The sequence below is a fragment of the Megascapheus bottae genome, chromosome 3, assembly GCF_031878675.1.
Source record: "Megascapheus bottae isolate mThoBot1 chromosome 3, mThoBot2.hap1, whole genome shotgun sequence".
NCBI classification, from domain to species: Eukaryota; Metazoa; Chordata; class Mammalia; order Rodentia; family Geomyidae; genus Megascapheus; species Megascapheus bottae.
In genome coordinates, this window is record NC_143511.1 from 20,318,311 (window position 1) to 20,337,508 (window position 19,198).

Below are 19,198 nucleotides of genomic sequence, written 5' to 3' on the forward strand. Positions count from 1 at the left end.
CCCGCCCATCGAGGAGCTCCTCCTCCTCCGCTCGCCCACCTGGCCCCTGGAGCCACGCCCCCCGGGTCGCGTCATCGTGACGCCATCGCGCCGTGGCTGAGACCGGCCAGCAAATGAGCGCTAGCGGCGGCGGCTCCGCGTCGTTCCCGGGCCCGCGCACGCGCACGCGCGCCAGCACCCGGAGTCTCGGAGACCTGGCGGAGCCGGGCGCGGATGGAGGCCTGAGGGCGGCGGGGGCGGGGCGTGCCGCGAGCTGGGGGCCTGTGGGCGGCGGCGGCGGGCGCGGTTTAAAGACAGGCCGGGCAGCCGCCACCACGCTTTCCGTCGCGACGAGACGCAAGCGAGCCAGGCCGAGGGCCGTGGCGGCGATGCAGCGACGGCGGCGAGTGCCGCCGCCCGCCTCTCAGCTGCCGGAGGGCGGCGGGGGCGGCGGGGGCGGCCCCGGCGGGCGCAGCGGGGCGGAGGAGGTGGAAGTGCAGTTCTCCGCCGGGCGCATGGGCTCGGCCGCGGCGGTTTCGGCGGCGGCGGCGGCCACGCGCAGCACGGAGGAGGAGGAGGAGAGGCTGGAGCGCGAGCACTTCTGGAAGATCATTAATGCCTTCCGCTACTACGGGTAAGGAGCCCGCCGTGGGTCCCTCGCCCCGCCGGGCCCGGCCGCGCTCACCGCCGGGCGGGGCGCCCCGACTCCCCTCCCTCCCCCCGGTACCGCCCCGGCCCCGCACACACCCGCGTGTCCGCCCCGCCGTCCCGGTCCGCAGCCCCGCCTCGCGTTCTCCCGACCTCCGGAGCGCATTGGCTCTCAGGCTCTCTCCAGCCTCCTTCTCTTGGCTGGGTTGACTTTGGGGAGGCAGAAGAGGGGGGGAGGTGAGGGGTGGGGTGGCCGAAGTGGTGGTCCGACTCTTACAGGAGGAGAGGACGGGGCTAAAATGAAATAATTAAAAAAGGAAAGGAAAGAAACATCGCCCAGAGCGGAGGGTGATGTTTTTCTGTATGTGAGTTATCGGTGTCTTCCAAACTGAAGCTATGGAGAGCAGCTCAGGTTCACCCCACACGTGGGGTTCTGTAGGACCCACTACCTCCTTCCTCTTCCTCACCCCTCACACTAGCAAGTTGTAAGGACAAAGCCACACACACCCCAAAACTATAGCAAGTTTTGAGGACACCGCCCCCAAACTGAAGCAAGTTGTGAGGACAACTCCCCCACACACCCCAAAACTGTAGCAAGTTGTGAGGACAACCCCACACACCCCAAAACTGTAGCAAGTTGTGAGGACAAATCCACACACACCCCAAAACTGTAGCAAGTTGTGAGGACAACCCCCCCACACACACCCAAACTGTAGCAAGTTGTGAGGACAAACCTACACACACCCCCAAACTGTAACAAGTTGTGAGGACAACCCCCACACACCCCTCAAAACTAGAGCAAGTTGTGAGGACAACTCCCCCACACACCCCAAAACTGTAGCAAGTTGTGAGGACAACCCCCCCACACCCCAAAACTGTAGCAAGTTATGAGGGCAAACCCATACATACCCCAAAACTGTAGCAAGTTGTGAGGACAACCCCCCCACCCCCCCAAAAAAAACTGTAGCCAGTTGTGAGGACAAACCCACGCACACGCAAGTGGTAAGGACAAATCCACACACACCCCAAAACTGTAGCAAGTTGTACGGATGGGACGAATTCACACACACACACACACACACACACACACACACACGCACACGCTCACCCCCCCAAACTGTAGTAAGTTGTAAGAACACACACACACACACACACACACACAGGCTCTGTGTTCAGACTCGGGACTTTGGTGGTGGTGAGCGATTGAATGGTTCGGCCTCCTGGCCCTGAATTGGGGTGAGTGATTTTAGGACAAATTTGCTACTTCCCTTAGGGGAAAGGAGGGAAAGCAAATGGTAGAGGAGAGCCACTTTTCTGCAAATACATAGACACTTCTCTTCCCGTTTTAGGTAACTTGTGATGGGTTCTTTATTCACACTCAATCAGCTTCCTCACTTCTACTGTTTTACTGGTGGATAGTGCGTACAGTCTTTTTACCTATAAACTTAACTGTTTCAAGATCTTGAAAAGTAAGCTGAATTTTCAGATGACGGTAACACACTTATGTAAGGATTGAAGAGTCACCTTACTTTGAGCCTGCAGTCAGAACCAGAGAGAATGACCTCTTGTGTAATTAAAACCGTCTTAGACTGGGTCCTCCCTGTGGTTTATACTAACTTAAAAGAATTGTTATTCATCTCATTTGTACTATGATTGTTGACATACATAAATCTGTTGCTGAATGTGACCTCTTCAAGGGCAGAGAAGAGCCTTATTTTATGTCATTGTTTTGTGTCACCAGTGCTTGGCAAATATAGTCGAAAGTCTATTCTTAACAAACAAAACCGTGATAAGGGAATACCCTCCTATTGTCAATTTTTGGCCAATGGTTAAACTAGCTTGCCACTGTCTGGAATTTAGATCTTAATGTAGGTTTAAGAGGTTAGGATTTAGTTACATTTGTGAAGGGGATTTTTTTTTCTCCCCTTCACTGGGGAGTGTGTTAAGAATTGAACCCAGCTGGTGAAGGCTTTGTATTTACTGGTCCATCGTGGAGCCATGAAAGAAGCTCATGAAAGAAGAAAATAGTGACATGCAGAGATCTTATTGAAATAATTTTTTAATTATAAATTAAATCTTGGAAGAAGAACCAAGGGCTGGGTTACTTCCCGTGTCCAGAAAGGAATGAGCAATTTGGACATTTTATTTCTCCAGATTTTGTAGCAGCCAAAGGAGAGAGACAAAAAAAAATGGAGAAAATTGAATTTGATACAAATGTATATAATTGCACCCAGTTTTAATATATTAGGACCAGTTTAAAGTTGCTGTTGTTAGGCATTGGATGAGTCTTGTGCTGGGTGTGGGAAACTTTGGCAGGGCTGGTCTTGAGCGTGGCAGGAGAGAATAGTGTGCTGTGTGCATGCATGAGTGGGGTGACACTGTTTCCTATACTCATCTCTATTAGCCTAGTATGGGATTAGGCAAGTTTTTATTTGCTTAAAACAAATGAAAAGAAATCCAATGCTTTTTATGTAGTCACTGGGTGAAACACTTTTCAAGTCCCTGAACAAAAAATAGTATGCCTTTATGCCTTAGAAATACTGCACTCAATGTCTAAAAATGAAATGTACTCTTTACTTGACTTCTGTAACTGTAACCTCTCTGTACATCTTTTTTTTTTTTTGGCACAATTCAAAATGACCTTTCCTCAATTTTATCAACTATGTATGATATGTGATGAATTTTTTTCACTTCCTTAATAACAAGAAAAACTGAAAAATAATACGCATGCAAAAAAGGAGCATGGAAAGCATTGCATAGCAGAAACATTTCTTCAACATTGTCCAGCACAGCGGCCACACCTGGATAAATTTAAGTGTACATTAATTATAATTCAGTAAAATCTAAATTTCTGTTGTCCAGCCTCACTACTCACACATTTCAGATGTTCAGTAGACACACATAGCTAGTGTTTACTGTGTTGGACTTGTGTACTTTTTTTGTTTGTTTTGCCCTGGTACTGAGGTTTGAACTCAAGGCTCTCCCTTAAGAAGCTCAAGGCTGGTGCTCTACTGTATAAGAGAGCCAAGGCACAGCATTTCTTGGCTGGGGAAGTTATTTCCATTATAGTAAGTATAGGAAAGATCAGATAACTTTCTTAGGTTTAGTAAAATGCCACCATTTCCATATCCTTGTTTGTTGGTGCATCCAGAAGTCATAAACATACACTCGAAAAACCTCTGAGCTATTTTCAGATGTCACCTATTTTAGGAGTGTTTTTGGGTATACAGCTTACCAAGCCGTAAAGATTGTGCTGCTTTTCGTCCTGCTCTTTAGAGTTACTTTATACCAAGCCTGGATGGCATAACACACCTTAATGTCTCTGCAGTCATGGTAATAAGTAGCCTAAATAGAGAACCAGAAGAGGCAGCTTGAAAGTACATGTGGACATTTTTAATGGCATTTTACATATTTTGATACATAGAGATTTAGTAGTGTCAATTCAGAGAATTCCTTTGAGTGGGCAGGATTGGGCTGGGAACAGCATGCGTGGGAACAATATTCCCAAGTAGCAGGTCTCCCAGGAATCTTTGGGAAACACAAGAGGCACTGTGGTAAAAGCCTTAGAGGTAGGGTAATTTTGAGGTAACTCAGAAACCTGCCCAGGCTGGCTTTGAACCTTGATCCTCAGATCTCAGCCTCCTGAGTATAGGCATGAGCCATTGGTGCCCAGCTTATTTAACATTTTGACAGTGAATTTTAAATTACTTCAACTCCACAGAGTTGCCTGAGTTATCAAGGCTACTTTATATAAAATAGGAGTATCAACCACACAGTCTTTCTGAAAATCATTTTGTATCAAATTTTAAAAAAAAAACAACTTATCCTTTAGGCCTTGTAATTCTGCTTTTGGAAAATTATGCTAATTTTCCTCAAAATAATTCTTGGCTATTTTCTGTTGCTATAACTTGAGTATTTCAGGCATGAGTATACTTGGTTTGTTGAATGCTCAGAAATTCAAGGCCATATGGACATATCTGTCATATCCTTGCTGATGGGAGTCCACAAAGTCAGAGGAAATATGGGGTTTCATGTGGTGAGACACTCTGAGCATGCTAGCACGTCTCCTTGTGAGATTGCAATCTCATGGGACTAGGGGTCAACATAATTGCCTCCCCCAAATCCTCCTTCATTTAAACACCATGATGTTTCCACCATCTGTATACATCATAGTATTAAATTTTAACCTTAGTTTTGGTGGGACATTTAAACCATTGCAAATATGAATACAGAGGTTAATGAAAATGACTAGTAAAACTTAAGAACTTTTTTCCAGTCTGGGAAAATTCTTCCAATAAAAAATGAATTATTAGGCTGAGTGCCAGGGGCTCATGCCTGTAATCCTAGCTACTCAAGAAGCTGAGATCTGAGGATCATTTTTTAAAGCGAGCCCAAGCAGGAAAGTCCCAGAGACACATATCTAGTTAATCACAGAAAAATTGGAAGTGGCACTGTGGCTAAAAGTGATAGAACTGTAACTAGCCTTGAGTAGAAAAGCCCTAGGAATAACCCAACCCCCAAGATTCTACTGATAAGTGTGAACTGACCGAGTTTGCTTCTCATCATATGGAATGCTAAATAGCCATATAGTCATAAAGTACTAAAAGAGCTATTTTTTCAATCTGGACAATGCTCTTCAAATTTTGATGGCCCATCATAGTAACCTGTGGATTTTGGCTCCAAGAAGAGATACCCACTTATCTGCTCTACCACATTTTGAATAGAAAAGTGCTAAACAAAGTAAGGTAGCACAGAAATAATTTTAGAACAGAGAGTAGGACAATGGTTACCACAGACAATGAATGAGGCTGAGACCTGGAAGGGTAGGCAGGGATATGCCTGGAGAGAATGGAGAAGCAGTCACTTATTCAAAAGGAGTAAATGATAAATATGTGAGGTGACAGATATGTTAATTAGCTTGATTTAATCCAGTTTGTACAGACATAATATCACTTTGTCTTAACACAAAATATGTAGGAAATTTTGCTGTGGTTTTTGCCAAAAGGGCTTTTAAAAACCCCGTTTTCTGCATTTTTTCCTGTTTGGATTTTTACTGTGAACATATTTCACAGAGATGCCTTTTATTTTTTGAGTACTTACTAAATTAGCCACAGAGCTAAGTGGTATGGGCGTTAATTCCTTCTTATTTCAGTGCAACTGTGGTGGACTGAAGTGTAATGGTACCTATGGTAATCATTTTTAAAATTTATTATTTCATTTTATATAAGGTAGTTTTGATACAGAGGAAGAAAGGGACCTTGACTATGATACAGGAAATAGGTAGTATAACTTGGGTTTCAGTACATCTCTGTCTTACTTCAGTCTGTCTTCTGTACTGTCTTCAAGGAGAATAAAGCAATCATCAATGCAGCTCTGACCTCTTGATCATTTCACTTCCTCTCTAAAGTCAAAGATAAGATTCTACAAATGTCATGATTTACCTAAGTTTTTGTTAAGAGCTTTCTCTGAGCTTCCTTATTACTGTTCAGTAATTGCAGATTAAGTTGATAAGAGAAGGACAAATCAGAAAATTGTTTGGATGAATAGAGAGAAAAATTTAAGCAATCAAATGAACCAACAGTATTTTTTCTTTTCTTTTCTTTTTATGGGTCATGGGTCTTGAACTCAGGGCCTGGGCACTTTCCCTGAGCCACAGCCTCACTTCCAGTTTTCTGGAGATCAATTGGAGATAAGAGTCTCAGGTTCTTTAGTGCCTGGGCTGGCTTTAATCCTCAGAGCTCAGCCTCCTGTGAGTAGCTAGGATTACAGGTGTGAGCCATTGAGCCTGGCTACCAACAGTATTTTTTTTTTTTTTTTTCCAGTCCTGGGCTTGAGCTCAGGGCCTGAGCACTGTCCTTGGACTTTCTCAAGGCTAGAGCTCTACCACTTGAGCCTCAGCACCACTTCCAGCTTTTTTCTATGTATGTGGTACCGAGGAATCGAACCCGGGTCTTCATGCATGCTAGGCAAGCACTTTAACCACTAGGCCAAACTCCCGGCCCCCAACAGTATTTTTTTATCTTCATTTATTATGGAATGAGTGCCCAAGAACAGAAATACATAGATTTGTATATTTAAAATGTAAGGAGTTGATACGATGAATGCCTGTAAATCTACTATCCAGTTTTTGTTTATTTAAAAACAACAACAAAAACAACAAAGCGAGATGTTGTAAGCTTGAATCCCAGTTCATATTTAGCCCAGGCCGGGAAATCTGTGAAACTTTTAACCAGGAAAATGCTGAAAGTAAATATGTGGCTCAAGTGATAAAGTGCCAGCCTTGAGCAAAACAAAAAAGCTAAAGGAAAGTGCCCAGCTTCTGAATTCATATCCTTGCCCTGGCATAAAAAGAAAACAAATCTAGCCCTTTTCCCTTCACACAAAAGCATGTTTCTGAATTTGAATTTTCTTGCTTGTCCACATCAGCTAACTCCCTAAGCAGCAAAAACATCATGTGTTCTTCTCATTGCTGTTTTCAACAAATATGTTGCTGGTTTTATCCATATTACTGTATCTGTACTTTTCACTACATCCCATTATCTAACTATACTGAACATTTCAGTCTACTGATGATAGACCTGTCAAAATCCTAGATTTGCTGTTGTTTATTTCTAACAGTACTGTTATTCATGTTTTCTTGAACTTGGGCCTGAGCACTGTCCCTGGACACTTTTTTGCTTGAGGCTAGTACTCTGGCACTTGAGCTACAGCCCCACTTCAGTTTTTTTTTCTATGTGGTACTGAGGAATCGAACCGAGAGCTTTGTGCATGCTAAGCAAGCACTGTACCACTAGGCCATGCTCCCAGATGTTTTTGTTGTTACATGTGCAAGGCCTTGTGCTTTCTAGGCAAGTGCTAACATTTGAACCATTCCCCGGGTCTTTTTCTCTCAGTCAGTTTTCCTATCAGGGTCTTGAGGTTTTTTCTGAACATGCCTCAGACCCCAATCTTCCTATCTGCACCTCTGCCTCCCAAGTAGCTAGGACCGCAGGTGCTCACCATCATACCTAGCACTAATGGGAACATTTGAAAAGTTCCTTGGATGTACTTGTAAGGGTACAGTTGCTATGTCATTGGGTAGATAACATATTAAACTTTAGTAGGTAATGCAAACTTATTTTCCAAAATTAATGAACTAACTTGGGAACCCACCATAAATAGATGTGTTTGGCTCCATAGTTCATCAGCATTTGATCTGGTTAGGCTTTACAATTTGCCAGGATACCGTGGCTCACTCCTGGAGTCCTATCTTCTCAGAAGCCTGAGTTCTAATCAAGGTTAAAAAAGCCAGTCCAGGCAGGAAAGTTCTTGAGACAATTATCTCCAGTTAACCTCCAAAAAGCTGGAAGTAGAGCTGGGGCTCAAGCTGTCCCTGAGCACAGAAGCTTACGGATGGTGAACGTGCTCAGAGTTCAAGCCCTAAGAGTAGCACAAAAAAAAAAAAAAAATTGCCCATACGGTTGAAGTAAAAATGGCATAATTGTGAATGTACAGTTAGCTTTTTCTTTTTTATGGTCGGTTGTGGGGCTTGTACTCAGGGCCTGGACACTGTCCCTGAGCCTCTTTATGCTCAAGGCTAGCTCTCTACTACTTGAACCAAAGTACCATTTCCAATTTTTGAGTGGTTAATTAGAGGTAAGAGTCTCACAGGGACTTTGCTGCTAGGCTGGCTTCAGGCCCTGATCCTTTGATCTCAGCTTCTTGAGTAGCCTAGGATTACAGGTGTGAGCCACCAGTGCTAGGCTACACTTAAATTTTTGAAATGACATTTTCTTTTGGGGTTTCAGAAGTAACTAGTTCTGAGCCATGTCATTAAAAGTTACCTGGAGACTTTTGAAATGCAAGTTGTGAATATCGACATAAGAATTTCAGTATACTTTTGTAGTCTGTATGATTTTTTTCATTTTTCAGAATTCAGCTTCATTGGCTTTTGGTTAGTTTTGTGTTTGTTTTAAATTTTAGCATGCTGTTTGTTGTTTTCATGGTTCTGGGGATTAAACTTAGGTCCCTCATTCATGCTAGACAAATATTCTACCTTTGAGCTGTAAGCAGTCTGTTGTAACTTATTTCTACAGGAGCATTTTGCTGATTTAATTAGTGAAGAAGAAATCCAAGACATACAGCTAGTTGTGCTAAAATTAAAATTTGAAAATAAAAATCAGAGCATACAGTGTTGCACATTAATCTTATCTCTGTTGATAATGTTTCACTTTATGAAATATACCCTAATAAAATGGTATATTTTCACTTTTCCTCTTCTAATTGATGTAGATGTCAGTTTTTACCATTCATAGGCCATCATGTGCTTCATTTATCTGACATGGATTAGTAATTAAACATGGAGAAATCTCTAAATTGTTATTCTTAGGAAACCAAAGGATTGTAAATGGAGGGCAGTATCCAAGTTGTAAGGGAGTAATTATATACGAAGACAATCTTAAAATGAGGTTGTCCTCTGATGAGAATTCTTTTGCCATTTAAAAACACCTTTTATGTTTTAGCACCAGTATGCATGAGCGAGTGAACCGAACAGAAAGACAGTTTCGATCACTGCCAGATAATCAACAGAAACTACTTCCTCAGTTTCCTCTTCACTTGGACAAGATCCGGAAATGCATTGATCATAATCAAGAAATACTACTGACCATTGTGAATGATTGCATACATATGTTTGAAAATAAAGAATATGGAGAAGATGTATGTGAAAATTTGTTCTTTTTGTTCTAATTTTAGGGTTAGTTTTTATATTATGAGGTCTTTATCTTTCTGAATTTTAGCTTTATAGTTGTGCACAGGTCATTTACTGCGCTGAGAATGGTTTCACTTGTGTGTTCAGTCATTTGATGAGGCTGTAAGAACAGTGTGGCACAGAGGCTGGTGTTGCTCACTGATTTTGTGTGTGTGTTTTTTTCCCCTTAACTCAAAGATTATTGTAATGGACATTTTGACATCGTGTCTTAAATGCTCTAGTATGTAGGATTAGTCACTTAAGTTTTATAAAAGCATTCACTAGCTATGATACATTTCCCTTGATAAATGAATATGTTTCAATATCTGCTATCAGTGGATAATTCTATACTTTAAGAAATTATTTTCAGTTAAACCTCTAGAGACTGACAGTCATGGAAACTGAAGTCTTCTTTTTGAATCCACAGGGTAATTACAGTTGGCCCGCTGCAGCTTTTGCATGCTGCCCCATCAAGTGACCTGAAGGGACCTTCCTCCTCTCTTAGAGAGGATAAAATGTTTGGTCTCCATAGCAGCTCATTTCTGATCCTTCTCTGAGTAGACTGCTTCGTTATGTGAAGCTTTTATGATTAATGAACCTTTTAATCTATTGAGGGTAGAAGTGATACTACCAAACTATGCATTTAGTATCTCAGCTGCGCTTGAACCCTATTGAGGTGAAGGCTAGGCTTTCTCCACCAAACCACCTATATAACCCTTTAGTAGCATGTCCATTCGAGCATATGCAAAATTGATTCTCTGAAGCTAATTGATTTCTGTCTTTTACACAGGGGAATGGAAAGATTATGCCAGCATCAACATTTGACATGGATAAGTTAAAATCCACATTGAAACAGTTTGTGAGAGACTGGAGTGAAACTGGGAAAGCAGAGAGGGATGCCTGCTACCAACCAATTATTAAAGAAATTTTAAAAAATTTTCCAAAAGAGACATGGTAAATAGTACCTTGTTTTAAGCCACTTTCCATAAGATGTGTAAGCACTTTGTTTCTTTATAAGACATTTTGTTTCTTTATAAGACATTTCACAATCTTGATTCATTTTTGTAGTTGCTCTGTGCCTGCATGTTTTGCATGTATGAGTGTTACATTTGTTTTTGGATACTTCGTGTGAAATTATAGTTCATATCATAATTTTCATGCTGATAACTTATTAGAAATTAGGAATTAAGTGTAGGGTGGTAGCCTTGAGCTGAAGAGCTCAGGGACAGTGTGTAGGCCCAGAGGTCAAGTCCCACAACCAACACACACACACACAAAAGAAATTAGGAATTAAGTAGTAAACCATTAAATGAATATTTATGATTAGTAATGGTGTATCTTTTTTATCATTTTGTAAAGTTTTGTCAAATTACTATATACTTGCAAGCAAATAAAGGGTCTGTATCTCAAGAAATGTTCATAACTTCTTTTGTGACAAGTCTGGGCAGTATGAAGCCTGTGGTCTACATCGATAAATAAATATAATGAAATGCACAGAATGACAAAGGAATCAGTTATTTTGAAGTAAACTTACCCCAAATACTTAAAGCCTAAATTTGTGCTATATATTTTTGATATATATATTTCATACTATAGTGTGAAATACAGTGGCAGCAAGTGTAGTTCTAAAAATGTTCAATGATGTATATGTTTTGAGACTATGAACTGGTAGTCTCAAATTGAAGTGCAAGTATTGTGATTTTTGTTAGCAGTAAAGTGACAGTATTAAGCCTGTTTGTTTCTTGCCCATGTGAATAATTGAAGGTAGTATCAGTTAAAAGTTGGTGAATTTGAACTATAATTTTTTTCTCAATTCCCTTCCCTAGACCTATTGTATTGTATCCACAAAACTTTGGGGATCTACCAGTCCCAGATTCATAGCCCCTGTATTCTTCTAGATATGTCAGTAGATGTGTCTCTTAAAAAAACAAAAAACAACTAAACTTTATTTTCAAATACCTTCAAAATTATAGCTGAGTTGTATGACATGTATAGACTTCTCATATACACTTAATTCATTTATAGCATTTATTATTGGTGCTTCCTCCTTCCTTTCCCTGCTTTATATGTGTCTGAAGCTACACATGTATAAGCATATATTATTTAAGCTATTTGAATGGTCAGTTTCTTTTCATCTCACATTAAAAAAAAATTTCATTATTGTAGAGGTGATGTATAGAGGGGTTACAGTTACAAAGGGGTTAAGTAAGGGGTTAAGTCAGGTAATGAGTACATTTCTTTTTCATCATACCTTTTAAATGCTTAATACTTAATTATTTATTCATAAGAAAAAAGGTGTTTCTTGTAGTTACTAAATTCAGAAAACTTTACCTTAACAGCCAGGCATGGTGGCTCACACCTGTAATCCTAGCTACTCAGGAGGCTGAGATCTGAGGATCAAGGCTCAAAGCTAGCCCAGGCACAAAAGGACCTGAGACTCTTATCTCCATTTATCCTCTAGAAAACATCAAGTGGGGCTTGGCTCAAGGGTAGGGCGGTAGCCTTGAGCTGAAGAACTCCAGGACAGTGCCCAGGGTGAATTCAAGCCCCATGAACCACCAAAAAAAAAAAAAGAAAAGTTTACCTTATTAACCATTGGTATGGAATCTAATCATATACATTCAGATTTCATTGTCCTGTAATGTCCTTTATAGCATTTCCTTTTCCATCTAGTGTGGCATTTAATTGCCAGTGTTTCAATCTTTAATCTAGACCTGTAACTTCTTTTCCTTTGATTTGATGGCATTCACTTAGAAATACAAGGAAGTTTTTTTTAGAGAGTACTATGACCTTTTCCAGACACCAGAAACATACAGTATCAATCCATCAATGAAAATTTTAGTTTTGATCACACATCATTTATGATGTAACTTGACTTTTCTACTGTTTACTTACTATTTCCCTTTAAACTTACAAGTAATTCTGACAAGACAATTTAGACTATGCAGTTCATATCCTGCTTCCTCCCATCCTCCTTCCTGTTGGAATTATCCTCTGTTGATGATTCTTGCATGAAACAATCTGCTGTGATGCTTGTAAATTGGCAGTTCTCTAACTTTGCGAATAGCAGACTACATTCTTCTTTAAAGAAGAGTCCTCTCATATGCATGTATTTATTCCTTTTCAAGAAGGATTCATCATTCCTATTTTACTTGTGTGGATCATAATTCATTATTATTACTATTATTATTATTATTATTATTGTGTATGTGTGTTACTTGGCTTTGAACTTGGGGGCCTTGTACTTGCCAGGTCCATGCTTTACTGCTAAGCCTCAATGCCATTTACCTTTCAGCATTGCTTATTGTTCTTGCTTATGGTTGGACCTCAGTAGGCTTCTTATTGTAGATGAGATCACAGGTACATACTACTATGTTCAACTTCTTTTTGTTGAGATGGACTCTTGTGGATTTTTATGTCAGGGCTTGCCTGCAACTACCAACCTTCAGATCTCACACATATATCTGGAATGATGAACATGTTATTGGGCTGTGGGTTGAGAAGGGTCCTATAAACTCTGTCCAAGATGGATTTTTGAACCTCCAACCTTCCAAGTAGCTGAGATCATTCATTGGTGTGAGCTACAGGTACCCAGCTTCATTATGCCATTCCCAACACCCAGGTTTCCTCCTTGGTTTCTACTTGTCTCTATATCTCTTTACTGTTTTCTACTCTGAGAACCTTAGCTTTTAACAACGCAGTACATTGATTTATTTGTGACAGAATACACAAAATTGTTTCATAAATGCTACATCTATTACTAAAAGTAACCTAGTAAAAGTAGTTTAGGATTTACTAGCTCCCAAGCTAAGGTAAATGAAAAAACACTTTTTTCATAATATTCTCGGTAGAACATTATGTTTTTTTTTTTTTCATTGAACTTTACCATCTTTAGGTTTGTTCTGTTTGTTTTAGTTTTCAAGACGTTCGCTCTCATCCTCGCAGATTTATTTTGCATTTCATGGACTACCCACTAGATAAAAAAGTAGGCAAAAAAGTGATTCTTAGTCATTCCCTTCCATATTCTGTCTATTTTATTTCACATTCTTATTCGGTGACATTGTTAGTTTCTCTCCTTCCACTACTCCCCCTGTAAACACAGACATTTAATATAATCTACCCCTACTCATAGCTACAGTTAGACTGTAGTTTAAATAATCTGCTACATTTGGCTATTTAGATAGTTGATAGTATCTTGCAGTTATAATGCTGCAATTAATTAATGCTGTATTTTTATGTTGCTGAATTTAAAAGGTAAATTACCTTGGTTACTGTATTGGTTATCGATTGCTGTGAAACAGATTACCACAAATGTAACTGCTTAAACTAATATGCTCACAGTTTCTGTTCATCAGATCCTGGCTGTGGCTTAACTGGATCCTCTGTATTGGGTTATACAAGGCTGTAGTCCAAGTTCCTGCTGGGCTTTGTGCTCCCATGGAGGATTGACTAGGGAACAACTGTTTCCAGGGTCACTTGGGTAATTAAAGGCCTTGGCATCTATAGCTAGAAGCTTTCCTTATCTCCTAGAAGCATTCTTGTGTATTTTCCCCCGCTGGCCATGTACTTCATCTCACGTCAGCAATTAGAGTCTCAAATAAAACAGGGTCTTTTCTATGCAGTGAGCACTTCACATATTGCATCACTTTTGCCATATTCTGTTGATTAGAAACAAGTCCTAAGTCCAAGTACACTCAGAGCAAAGGAAAACTGAAGGCGATGGGAATACAAGAAAGGCCAGTTTATTGTCTTATCTGCTACAATGATTGGCTGCATTTTCTTATACATTTTCTTGTACATTTGACCAGCACTATCTGCAAGAATATGTTTACCAACAGCCCTGTCAAGCATTGTGGTCTTAAACTTTTGAGCATTGCCAATCTGATGAATGTGAACCCATCTTGGCAGAGTTATTGTTTTGTTTGTTGTTTTGTCTTGTTTTTGGCCAGTCCTGGGGCTTGAACTCAAGAGTGTGGTGCTATCCCTGGGTTTGTTTTGTTTTTGTTTTTGTTTTTGCCCAAGGTGCTAGGGCTCTACTGCTTGAGCCACAGCTTGGCTTTTGGCTTTTTGGTGGCTAATTGGAGATTATAGTTTGCTGCCTAGGCTAACTTCAAACTAAGATCCTCTCAGCCTGTTAGGTTGCTAGAATTAATATTCCTGAGCCCCTGGTCTGGCTGTTGTGGCAATTTTAATTTATATTTATTTTAACATGAGTAAGTTTGAACACCTTATGTGTTGAAGGGATGTTTTTCTTTTGTAGTATTAGGAATTAATCCTGGTCATAAATCACATCCCTTCTGTTTTTCAGGTAGGGTCTCCCTAACTGCCTGGGCTGGCCCTAAAGCAGGTAATCCACTTACCTTGCTTCCTGAGTAGCTGGAATTAAAGGCTTGTTCCACTGGGAGTGGCTCTTTCATGTTGAACATTATATACTCATTTTTTTTTCTTATAATTGAGGCAAAAGTGTTAACAAGGAGCTTTTAAAGTTGGTTGGGGAGGTATGGCATAGTCCAATGGTATAACATTTAAGGGAGACATTGAAGTGACTTAGATACAGTTTTTTGGTATTTAATTCTGCATGGAGAAAATAAAATGGTATGTTGCTATGAACATTAACCCCAAAATTATTTGGTTACCCAGCACTTGGGAGGCTGAGGCAGGATAAGATCTAGGACATCCTGGGCTGCACAGCAAGGCCCTGTCTCATAGAAACAAAACAAACCCCTGGGTTTTTGTAGCCCTTCAGAATCCAGGGTGGTTCTGGGTAAATCTGGATTTCAGATCAATTCAGAATCTTGCTTGTTTGAATTCACTATATTTAGGATAGATTTGACTTAACTAGCTTTTTGTCCCTCCCCGCCTCCCTGCCTGCTTTTTTCTTGGTTTTATTTTTTTGGTGCCAGTCTTGTAAATGTATATACCTGATTCCAAATAGTTTAATTTTAGGGAAACTTTGGTGGATGTACTTCTATATGTGGAAAGTGTTCATGTAAAAGACATTAATTTTAACATTACAAGAACAAAATATTAGAAATACATGTCTTTAACTGGTAAATTGTAATACCATCATTCACTGGATGATTAAGGAAGCTCTGGGTACTGGTATAGAAAGACGTTCATAGTCCATTCCATCAGGGTTTGGAAAATAACTCCACGTAGTAAAAAATAGCCAGATAGTAAATAGTTAAGGTGTACAATGTAGTGAAGTCTTTTCTTAGGTTGTTATGGGAATAAAGACTAAAACTTGGATGAACAGGCAGAGAGGGGCTTTTCCATGTGGACCCATTGTACTTTATTTACAAAAACAACTCTGGGCAAAGCAAAGAATTTGCTGAAAGCATAGAGATGTGAGCCCAAGGTTTGTAACATCTGAGAGAAATAGATGAGATGATAATTTATATTGATATGGTCATAATTTAAAGTGAGTTTCTGTGGGTTTGTTAAAGCTCTACAGATTTAGATGAGGAAAATCACTTCCAAGATCAGTGAGATGTTGTCTTGCCAGACAGAGTAAGTTCTTTATGGGAGAGAATGATGAGGGGAATTGTTTGAAAGCATTAAACATTGCTGATTTATAAACCACCCAGTTTTTGTTTTACTTAATAAAGATGTCCACACTTAGATGTGTTTAATCTTGACATTTTACCATATTTTCTTCAGATACATTTCTTTTTTATTAAAGAATTTAACATTTAATTTTACATCATAATTCAAATTACGTCTTTAACAAACAAATATTCAAGAAGGGAATCTATATATACAATCACTGGCACTTAGATTTTAGAACATAATTAAAATTAGGCTGATGGTTTGTATGTCATAGATACATATTAACCTATGTAATAAAACATGTCTGTAGAGTCATAGATTTTTATGTCTATGTAGTTGTGTTTATATTTCCAATACCATGTCCATAGCTTTGGGTATGCAAATATTGAGTCTTCGCTCTTGTACTGTTTGGATCTAATAGCCTTTTGTTCCTTTGGTCTTGACTTGTCTCACTCAACATGATTCACTCTAGATTCATCCACTTCCCTGTAAATGCCATTATTTTATCTTGTCTGTTGTCTATGTAAAATTCCATTATGTATATATACCACATTTTTTTGTATCCATTCATCTGCAGTAGGGCATCTGGATTGTTTCCATCGCCTGGCTATAATGAATATTGCAGAGATGGAACATAGCCGAGCAGGTGTCCTTATCATATCCTGGGTTATGATGCTCAGGATAGATGCCCAGGAGTGGTATGGCGGGATCATAGGGAAGGTCAATTTTCAGTTCTTTAAGAACCCCCCACACTACTTTCCAGAGTGACTGAACTAGCTTACAATCTCACCGGCAGTGTAGTAGGGTTCCTTTTTCTCCACAACCCCTCCAACAACTGTCATTGTCTGAGTTCAACATCTTGGTATCTTAAGGGTTGTTTTGATTTGCATTTCCTTTATGACCATGGATGATGAGCATTTTCTCATAAGCTTTTCTGCCATTTTAACCTCGTCTTTTGATAAGTCTCTCTTTAGTTCCCTTGCCCATTTAGTGATTGGCTTGTTGGGTTTGGGGGGGATTAGTTTCTTGAGTTCCCTGTAGATACTGTATATTAAGCAGTTGTGTGATGTATTATTGGTAATTATCTTTTCCCAGTTGGTTGGCTGTCTATTTCAGTAGCTATGCTTTTATCTGTGAAGAAACTTTTTGTTTTTAGGTAGTTCCATTTAAAAAAACAAAACATTACTGATAAAGTTGAAATGGTCCTGCAAACCTGAGAGTGAATCCCTTTTGACACTAGCATGCAGTTGCTTTGTAGTTCAAATATTGTATTGATTTACTATGCCTGAAAAGCACATTGTACTCTTTTGTACAGTTTTAAGGTTTAATGGTTTTGAGTATGATTTAACAATTTTTTTTTTGGTACTGGAGATGTGAGCCCTGCCCTGTGCACTCCCTCCTCAGTATAATGATTTTTACAATTTATGTATATAGACTATCACGGTTCAGAACTTGTGGACATGATGTATTGCACAAATTTAAGATGTGTATTTAATTTTAAAAATAAAAAAGTGAAGTTATTATACTTTAATAACCCAAGATATCTAAAATAATTTCAACATAATCAATATAAAATCATTTATGGAATAGTTCACATTCATTGGCCTGTCATATCTTTTTAGTCTCCTACTTCATATTTACAATGTATTTCATTTTGTATACAACTAGAATGGTTGTGATACAGAGAACTACTTGTGTATGTATTCCTACCAGCAGAGGTCAGACAAGTCTCATTCTGTGTTTCAGCATCTTTTAAGACCATCTTGCTATTCTTAAATGTATAGTCCTCATCTTCTCCACAAAAATACCTTGGTAGAAATTTATAGTATATATATTTATAAAAGAGTACATTAGTTTCATATACATTATATTTATTGTAGTAGTGGAACTTTAATTTTAATTTTGTTTTTAAAATATATGTAAATGTCACATTTTTACTATGTTAATTGTGTAAATAATTTATGGAACTTTTAGTCTGCTAATTCTTTTATAGTTGGATAATAACCTGTTAATAGCAGCTGTATATGTAATACAATTAATCAGTTTTTAATTCAAACTAGGTATATGGAGTACTGATTCTGATGAGTTGTAAAAAATTTTGTAAAAGCTATCAAATGAGCTTTTCACAATGTTTGGTGGAATTATTTGCAGAAGATTTTCTTTCTTTCTTTTTTTTTTTTTTTTTTTTTTTTTTGCCAATCCTGGGCTTGAGCTCAGGGCCCGAGCACTGTCCTTGGACTTTCTCAAAGCTAGAGCTCTACCTCTTGAGCCTCAGCACCACTTTTGGCTTTTTTCTATGTATGTGGTACCGAGGAATTGAACCTGGGTCTTCGTGCATGCTAGGCATACCAAACTCCTGGTTCTAATTCAGAAGAATTTAAAGTTAAATTGATTCCTAATTTCTTTATGATAGTGTGTTTAAAAAAATAAAACTTGATCATCAGCATTAGAAATTGTAGCAGATTAGTAGCAGTTATACTGTGTATGTTCATGCTGGTGCTTGAATTCAGAACTTGGTACTTTTTTTTTTGGCCAGTCATGGGGCTTGAACTCAGGGCCTGGGCACTATCCTTGAGCCACAGTATCACTTCTGCCTTTTTCTGTGAATGTGGTACCAATGGCTTCATGCATGCTAGGCAAGCACTCTACTTTTAGGCCAAGCTCCTGGCCTACCCTGGCACTTTCGATTGGCATTTTCTCTTCATGGCTGGCTCTACCACTTGAGCCGTAACTCCAGTTTTGGCTTTTAACTTTTATTACTCTGTGAATTTGTCTTCAAATATTTTGCTTGCAGTTGCATTATTTTAATTTTACTTTGCAGTTCAGGGTTCAAATTGTATTGCAAATGTCAGAGGAGAAACATTCTGTGTCTGAACTGTATCCCTAGCCCTTATTTATTTATTTAATTTATTTTTGTGTGTGTGGGTTATGGAGCTTGTACTAGGCGCTGTCCTTGAGCTCTTCAGCTAAAGGCTATCGCCCTATCCTTGAGCCAAGCCCCACTTCCTTTTTCTAGAGGTTAATTGGAGATAAGAGTCTCTGGTCCTTTGAACCTTGGTCCTCAGATCTCAGCCTCCTGAATAGGATTACAGGTGTGAGTCACCACGCCCAGCCCTTATTTATTTCTGTAGCTGTGAACACCCACTCAAAGACTCATGGGTAGGAGATAGAAATCCATATTTTGGCAGAGTAATCAGGAACTTAGAAAAGTAGGCCTGGTAGGAAGTGACAGATGAGAATGAAACCTGGGTAGGTTACCATTGTGGGGTGTGTGTGTGTGTGTGTGTGTGTGTG

The 19,198-nt window shown here is 39.5% G+C and overlaps 1 protein-coding gene across 3 annotated transcripts in view; it reads left to right on the forward strand.

Moving 5' to 3' along the window:
• The first annotated feature begins 298 nt into the window (after window positions 1-298).
• Carnmt1 (carnosine N-methyltransferase 1) overlaps window positions 299-19,198 on the forward strand; it is a 32,157-nt gene continuing 13,257 nt past the window's right edge. For all 3 annotated transcript variants that reach the window (XR_016534897.1, XM_090329628.1, XM_090329629.1), the window contains exons 1-3: window positions 299-613; window positions 9,129-9,324; window positions 10,146-10,309. Coding sequence is in view for 2 of the 3 variants with exons in the window: in XM_090329628.1 (XP_090185754.1) it covers window positions 369-613; window positions 9,129-9,324; window positions 10,146-10,309 (605 nt within the window). In the remaining variant the exon portion in view is untranslated. The remainder of the gene's footprint in view (window positions 614-9,128; window positions 9,325-10,145; window positions 10,310-19,198) is intronic.